Source organism: Gavia stellata, chromosome 2 (assembly GCF_030936135.1).
Source record: "Gavia stellata isolate bGavSte3 chromosome 2, bGavSte3.hap2, whole genome shotgun sequence".
NCBI lineage: Eukaryota > Metazoa > Chordata > Aves > Gaviiformes > Gaviidae > Gavia > Gavia stellata.
The window spans coordinates 107870316-107878634 of NC_082595.1; the positions used below are offsets into that span (position 1 = coordinate 107870316).

Consider the following 8319-nt stretch of genomic DNA (forward strand, 5'->3'; position numbering starts at 1 on the left):
GAAGGCTGGTGGGGTGTAGTGATTACTCTCTTCTGTGTGACTGCTTTTTCCTCTATCTCTGGAGTGAGTAAGAAAAGAAACTACAGGTTTAAACCGCAGCGAGGAACATTATGGTTAGGTGCTGAGGTAAAAAGTTCTGGTAATAGGATGACTGCACTGAACTGCATTAGAAAGGTAAAGGATTTCTCTTGTCGGAAGCCTTTAAGAACAAAATTAGAGTGTTCTCAGTGCAGTTACCTTTGCATTGCCATTGCTGCTCTTTGGTATTCAGGTGTGCTGGCTTTTAAGTTTAGAAAGACATGTGGAACATGCAAAGACTTCTCTAAGAGGCAAACGGGGATGCTTTTTTAGTGGTCCTGCACTTACTTAAATGTACAAGATTTAGGCTTTGGGTTAGCAAATATGCAAACGTTTGGGCTCATTTAGTACTAGGTATTTCCATTGTTTTGCTTGTTAATGTGTGGTTTGTACTGTATGGATTATGATTGCTGGATTTTAATTTTGGTTTTGTTTCCTCCTCTTCCATTTGGTTTACAGATAATGAAACGCCGCCATGCATCTTCCAGTAAAATGGGAGAGACCACTGGTGGGGGATCAGCAAAAAAACCGTTTAAATCACAAAATCAACAAGGGCCTTCTAGCAAAAAGAAGGGAACAGATGGAGAAGGAAGAAAACAAGATCAAAAAAGAAAGGTAATAATTATTTTGGATCAAACAAATTAGGACAGAACCAAAGAAAAAAAGAGGCATTTTTGCCCATTTTTTACTGGAATTTATAGAGAATATTTCATTAACTAAATGTAGTCTTCTTGAGGAAATGTCCAGTGTGCACAGCTCTTTTGAGACCCACTGCCATAGCTGTTCCCTGATTTCCAGAATTTCTAGTGGCGTGCTACTGTGCCTGTGACAAATAGACGGAAACATTGCCTGATGATTAATAAAAAGGCAAGCTGGCTGTGCAGTTTTGAACAGCTGCATAGCATCTGTTTGAACAGAGTGATAAAATGAGAGTTCATGCAGCTCAGGTGACATTTATTCGGTTCTGGAAAATATTCTCTGCATGTCTCAGGATTGGCCTAGGCAGCTTTCTGTTGAAGAGAGCTTGCTTAACCACTTAACTTATGAATGGCATGATCTTAAGGTGCAGCTGGATAGCCAAACATCTTGTGCATTTCTTATTTCATGACCTCATTCTTTGGATGGGAGGAACTAACAAGAGTCAATTGCTTTTCTTAACTTGCTTGAGATGAATTACTGTTTCACCATTCAAAAAGCCTTTTTCGTGGTCAATAACAACAGACCTCTGTCAAGCACTGAAGTGGTTTCACAGCCTTTTTATAGTGGGTTGCTAGTAGTAGATGAATGATTGCACAGCAGAGGATGTTTCCAAATTACCATATTTGCTGTAAACTTTTCTTTTCAGCAGGTCATGCAGACGGTCAGAAGGAAAGATAAGGAACATGGGGACTGTTCCCCTGCAGGTAGGATTGTATTTTTTCCTCATGTTTGTCTCATGCAAATTCAGTGTTTTGAAAAAACACTGAAAGTAAAAGTAGTAACTGCTATGTTGAAATCATATGTGTCTGAGATGTCACTGAAACAAGTTTCAAAGTTTTCTTTCTGAACAGTAACAGTGAGTATTTGCAATACAGTCTTACCAGTCTGCATTCGTATCATATGTGTTGTATATGCACATATATTATTAATCATATGCTTTTGTTTGCAAGTAGTGTTCTCTTGTAAAATTCCACCACAAGCACCCAGAACATTTTAACTTCCTCTTCACAGGTCATTGTCTTCTCTGTTAACCTTCTGTCTTAAGACTGGCATGCGTTGTGTTGAACATACAAATGAGATGAGGGCCCTGCTGCGTTAAGTTTCGTGCTTATGTTTATTCCCACTCTTTTTTTTTTTTTTTTATTTCATTCTGGGTTTTCTCACTTCGATCACCAATGATTTTGGGAAAGTATCTGTTTAGAATGAAACTGCTGTAAGAAAGAACCTTTTCTATTTTGTGCTTTTTAAGCAACTTGTGACTTGCAAATAATAAGTACCACCGAATGTGGATAGATTTGACCTGACAGTTTTGAGAGATGGAAAAATCTTAACTGTTATACCTTTGACTATGATCTGACTGAATTGAGTCACAAAGCTGTCTATCAAGGTTTGACAAATCATATCTTTTCCTTTTTTCCTTTGTGTTAACAGGAGAAAAAGGTTCTTCAAAAAAGGTGAAACTAACCAGTGCTAAAGTAGGATCTTGGCAGACTCTCTCAGAGAGCAGCAGGCAGTTTCTGGAAGCTGTAATGGATTCAGTAATACTGTAAGTGCCAAATATCCTGGTGATTCTTCTCTGTTTCCACAAGAAATAAAGTAAAAATAATAATATTGCTTGAACTGAAAAAGCTTTGGCGCTTTTTTGGGCAATATGGCTGACTGTGTATATTTTGTCTGGTATAATGTAACACTTTCTATCTGAAGTTGGAAATTTTTAGCTAGAGAAGTTCTGACTGCGTTCACTTCACTTGATGTGTGCTCTGTGCTTGCAGGCTTTGCAATGAAAATTCTACCTTTATTTTCTTTCCAGATCTGTTTTGTGCCAACAACGTGAGAGAAAAGATGATGTTCAGAAGCACCTCAATTTACTGAAAGGAAGGTAAGAAGTTATAATTAAAAAAAAAAAAAAAAGAGGGCGAGAAGGGATTTAGTTTACCCAGTTTTTTTGTACCATGCTTACAGAATTGCTCCTGGGAGCAATCACATTTAGGAAATCTTGGAAGGGAGAGTTGATGCAAAATCAAGGAGGGAATTATCTTGATGGTACATTGACTGAAGTGGACAAGCAAGTGTTGTTGGAAGACCCACTTTAACTACTTCTATATGAGTAACAACCTAGGAGGTATTCTTAAGAGCTCCTTTAATCAGCTTTGTATTTATACAGGGATTAAATTTGTGGGCAGCTATTTATTTTGTTACTGTTTTATGACAGTGGCAGGAGTAGTTATAGCTAAATTTTCTGACCATTGAAGTTGCTTCAAAGAGAATTAAAATTTTTTGTTGGGGCATAACTTGCAGCCTTTTTATGTCATTGTGGGAATAATTATGTATGCTTGGGTGTCTGAGAATTTTTGTATGCATGTGTGTTGGTATACTAGGCTCTTATCAACATCGAGCCTGAGCCTATATGTTGCCTTCTTTGTTCTTATAGTACCTCAAGATTAAAACATTAGGAGCTAGTTTTTCATAAATGGTTTGGTTGGGTTTTTTTAATGTTTAATTTGTGACATGTTTCATTTCTGAGTTGCCAAACTCCTGCAATCTCATTTGAGATACATGGAAGTTGTGGCAGTTTAGTGTATCTAACAGACAGATCCAACCTAGAAGAATTCAAGTCTTCCTCAGAATCAGAAGGACCTTTGAGAGCAAGCTAAAACTCTGCCTCTGGCATAAAACTACATATCATGGTTCACAAAAAGCATTTATGGATTTTACTAAAATGATCTTTGTTTGGAAGCAGTTAAAAATGCTGAATTTAGAACTTAGTTTTACTTTGAAAAGCAGAAAGGTTAGAACTGGGGAAATACTAGTTAATGTCAGTTTACAGGCAGGGAGCCTGGGGGATAGGCACCACACAACGTCAGTGTAATAGCAAAGGTTAGAATGGTGGGATTTCTTGTTCCCAGTTCCTTCCTTAGACATCTATTCCACATGGTTTTGGAAAACAATTCAGGACAGCTTTCCTTCCTGCCTGGATCCTTTTACTTCACTGGCAGCAATTGGGCTAAACTGAGTTTAGTTTTTCCCCAGAGAAGTCATTAGTCAGTTTTCTTCTTGTTTTGTAAAGAACTCCAAGCAAGTCATGCTTTCCTTTTTCTATAATAAAGGGTGCTGAGATTTTTCAAGACGTTAAAGGTGCCTCCAGGGAAGCTGGGCAACCTGAAGAATGTCCCGAGCCTTCAAATGGCAGAGAAACAAATGCTTGAGACAAATGAAGAGTCTTTGGTACAATTGCAGGTATGAAAGGCAAGGAACAGAAGAAAATATCTTAGCCATCTGCTGCTGCTCAGTGTGTTGTAACTTTTTAGTAGACAGACTGCTGTCTATGCCTGTGCTGTTGTGGAGGAGTTGTCCACTGTTCATCATTGTCACCCACCTTTGCTACAAAGCAGTGTATCTCTTTGGATGGTTTTTCAGTGACTCAGCTGATGCTGATAATCATCATCAGCTATGCAAAATGCTCACCAGTTCTAAAGTAAATTTTGTTCTAGTTTTGCGTCTATTTTGTCTTAGGAAGAAATAAATGAAGCTGAGCGATCAGCAGAACGCATTGAAGAAACTATACAGCAACTGCAGTACAAAATCCAGGTGCTGAAGAACCAGTTAGAGGAAGATGAAAAAAAGGCCAGGAAGGTATTTCCAACGGATGTTGCTACATTCCTCTAAGGAGAATGCGGTTCCAGAGCTACTGCACCCAAGCTGTTTCTGCAGAGACCATCATATAAGGAAGCCCTTATTTGCCTTTGGGAATGTATCTTTTCAATCTTTCCAACTTCAGTTGCAAAATTAAGAAATTTAGTTTTCAGAAGTTGGATAATGACAGCCAGTTTATTTTCCTATTTGTGTGCCTGATGTTTGTTTGTTTCCCCCCCCCTTGTTTTCGCCTTCTAGGTATTCCAGGAAAATGGCAGTGGAGCACTCCACCTTCCAGAACTCCCCAAGCGCAGTTTACAGGCACCCACTTTGCAGGTGAGCATGGAATATATTTTCAGAGACACCTTGGCTATAAGAAGGAAGGCAACAAAATGTGCTTTTATCACTTAACTCTTTTATCACTGCCGGAGGGGGTAATTCTGAAATATCTGAAAGTTTTCTCTTTTTTCTTTTTTTTTTTTTTTTCTTTGTATTGAGAACTATATGCTTACATTTTAAAAATATGACAAAACCCTGGAAAACCTGCCATTTAAAGGATCACATGTCTTTTCCTAGGAACCCTATGGTCCTAGGGAACCTTTAATCATTTCTGGAATGTTTCTCTGTGTAACTGATGGAAGGAAGACTGTCTCATTCTGTGTCTTTTTGAATCTTTTTTATTTTAGCTGTATTTAGATACAGCTAAGCTGCATGAAAGTGAAATTTCTGTTGGTCTCAATGAAAGCTGTTTTTTATTTGTTGTTTATTATTCTTTCTTTCCTTCTTTAGGAAGAAATTTTGAAGATAAAAAATCAGAAAGGTCTTTTAAAGGATATGAACACTATTCAGCAGTCAGCTGACTTGAAGAACATGTTAACCCTCATTGAAAAGACCTATGAGAAGGTGGACTTGCTTTGAGAAACTGAAATTTAGGGAGTCTCCTTCGAAGAAGATAACCTAGGCCCGCACTCTGTGTTAATGTAGAGCAGCAGGATGCTGGTCAAGGAAACGGAGTTTTCTTCCTAATGGCTTTACTGTTGTGACTGCTGAATTTCTGTTAAAACATTTTCTATGAATATTGGTATATAAATCTGTAAACTCATTCTGGGACTCTAGGGATCAATCAAGGTATTTTGGGTGTGGGTTTTGGGTTTTTTTTCTGGACCTGTGATGACTTCTAATGATGATATATACTGTTTTAGGAGAAGGGAGGGAAATGAATCCTGGGTTTATTTGGGCATTTTTATAGAATAAGGCAACCTATCCCATTATATTTGGACTTTTATATCCCCTTATATCATCTGTAAATGAGGGAAAGCAGTATCTCTTACCAAACTAACTTTTGTTTTGGAGTTAAATCCTCTTTAAACCTGAAACATGTGGTAAAAACATGCTTATCTAATGTTCAGTTCCAAGTCCCCTTTTCAACTTTCTTACCATTTTTTATTAAAAACCCTCCATGGCAGGAAACTGAATAATTTTTATCAAATGTACAGGACTTTTTTTACATCTTCGCGTTCACTGTTTAAATTTTAAAAGAAGACATTCACACCTGGTTTATCCAGATGGTTGGGGAAAGCAGGTAAGAACATTGTAGAGCAAAGCTCTAATCTCAGAGTTGCATACACGCCTTATTTCATTAAGTGTCAGATATTATTCAGGTTAGAGAAAGAAAAGGAAGGCAAAAGTCTATTTTCCCACGCACTTCAATCTCTCCTCTATTTTTTTTTTCTGTGATAAAGCTTCTCCCTTAAGATTGTTGTTATGAAGTGCTTCTCCAGTCAAATTATCAGCTAGAAGACAGCAGTGCTCTTTACATTGACTTGTCCTTTTGTTTACAAGCTGGTGCTATTCTTAATGTGACATGAGCTAACTATCTCTTTCTCCTATGGGAGACTAAAAGCCTCTCTGTAGTTGCTACATGTAAGATCAGGAAAATGAGACTAAGTACTTGCTTGCTTTGTACTGAGTCACATGAAAAAGTATATAAATAGTCAGAAATATTTCTCAAATTTTTGATCACTCGACAAATGGAGCACTTACTTTGGGGTAGTGGTTATGTCAATAATTTAATCCATTTTATGGGTTAATGATTTTTCTGCATGCCAGTTATCTTAATTTTTGTTATGTAAAGATACACTCCTTTGCTTTCATTAAGGGTGATCTACTTGTGAGCAATTTACTGTGTGGGTTTTGAATTTCATGAACCACATAGATACCTTTTTTCTTTTTTTTTTTTTTTTTTTTTAAATAAAAGAATGTGTGGGGAAGGGCAGTAAGTAGGTGTCAGAGATACGATATAGCTTCCATACAGGGAAAGTTGAAATAGCAGTAACTGAAGAAACAAATATTAAAGATGTAAAGTGTTTCATGAAAGCATTGAGTAGGGATTGGTTACTCGCTGCTTTTTACAATGTAGGAATGAAGGAGTAGCCAGTGTGGTGGTAGACAGCAAGTTCCTAAAGTAATGTACTCTGTGTAACAGTGCCAGAAGATTCTGTGTAAGCCAAAGTGTATAAATAGGTGTGAAAAAGAAGTAAACATCTATGAAGCGTGTGTCCATCGGAGACAATTAAATGGTTTGGACAAGGTAGCGATACATTGTTGATGTACTTTTGATCATACATGCTGACACTCTGAAGGGGTACTGAAGTAGGGTGATTTTTTTGCTTAGCTATTTGCAGCATTTCCTATATTTCCCCAAGAAAGGCTGTAATCACAAGACCTTTTTCAATTATTCCTATGTAGTCAGCTCCTAGACTTGAGTTTTGTGGCCTCTTCCCTTCCTTCCAAATCTAGTTGTTTAGATTGTAGTGTGTTATGCTCAAAATAGTGTTTGAATGCAAAGAGGAAGCAGTCCTTGGGGCGGAGCATATAATACCTTTTATGTATGTTAGGTGCTATTCCTTTGTTACTCCTGAAACCAGCTTTGTCCAGCTCCGGGTCTGTATTTCCTGAGCTGATTGTTGGTGAGCTGTTTGTAGCTGAGGGGTCTCCCATACAAAGCCTCATCTCTTATCATCCTCACGGTTTTGCCGTGCCCCATCACTTATCACCCCTTCCCTGTACTTCTCTGCACTGCATCCGCTACCTCCATTTTTCAAGGCCTCAGCTATCATAGTCTGCCTATATTTCTCTATCTGTGTCATTATATTAGTCGTAAATATCTCATTTGACACAGAATAACTGCTTTCTACTGCTTTCTGTATAAAACTGTGGTTGTACCATACAAAGATAACAAAAATAAAATAATTATTCATAGACACCTGGTCAATTAGAGGAAATGCTAAATTACACAACTAAGTAAAACGCTCCAAGAGCACCTGATAAGCCTCAGTCATGAGGCCTTGTAAATGCAGTGCAAAGCTGTCACTGGCAGTGGAGGTACTGCATTACAGGGCTAGATAGTCACAGAAGCAAGCTGTAATTATTTTAATTTCTTTTTTTTTTTTTTCCTGACATTGGGTGATTTATGGTAAGCTGGCTGGCTGTGGATGTTGTTACTTTGGGGTTGTCATGTACACATGGACATAAATCCAGACTTTCAGGAGGTGGTGTTAGCTCAAGTTATTTGATGATGGATACCCTTGGGCAGAGTTGCAGAAGGATCAGATTTTGGTTTCTGATGAGATTAGAGGACTCTTCTAGGAGAAGATTCACTGTTGAGTAGTGTGCAGGGAGCTGTGAACTTCTGTGATTTGACCTGGGAGCATCTGAAACTCTTCAGTTTCACAAACCTTGGCTTAAAGTAGGTAAGTTACAGGCCACAGATTTCTTAAGATATAGCAGGAATATCAATTCATATCCCGTACCAACCCTTCCTCACATTCAAATAAAGCATCTTGCGGCATGTGCTCTCTGATAACACTTTGACGTTCCTTCTCTGTTGACTCTTCTGCCTTGTGCGTA

The 8319-nt window shown here is 38.0% G+C and overlaps 1 protein-coding gene across 1 annotated transcript; it reads left to right on the forward strand.

Annotated features, from left to right (window-relative positions):
• Positions 1–540: 540 nt before the first annotated feature.
• Positions 541–5434, forward strand: CENPQ (centromere protein Q). The gene is made up of 8 exons (XM_009816168.2): positions 541–693; positions 1424–1481; positions 2209–2323; positions 2588–2656; positions 3885–4014; positions 4291–4410; positions 4669–4746; positions 5200–5434. The coding sequence occupies exons 1-8, from the start codon at positions 541–543 to the stop codon at positions 5326–5328; spliced, it is 852 nt and encodes a 283-aa protein (XP_009814470.1). The 3' UTR covers positions 5329–5434.
• The last annotated feature ends 2885 nt before the right edge of the window (positions 5435–8319 follow it).

Excerpts from the sequence above, each read along its gene's own strand:
- CENPQ (XM_009816168.2), top strand. The coding sequence starts at position 541 with ATGAAACGCCGCCATGCATCTTCCAGTAAAATGGGAGAGACCACTGGT. Across the intron at positions 2,324-2,587 it reads GTAATGGATTCAGTAATACT|ATCTGTTTTGTGCCAACAAC; the intron begins GTAAGTGCCAAA and ends TTTTCTTTCCAG. Across the intron at positions 4,747-5,199 it reads TACAGGCACCCACTTTGCAG|GAAGAAATTTTGAAGATAAA; the intron begins GTGAGCATGGAA and ends TTCCTTCTTTAG.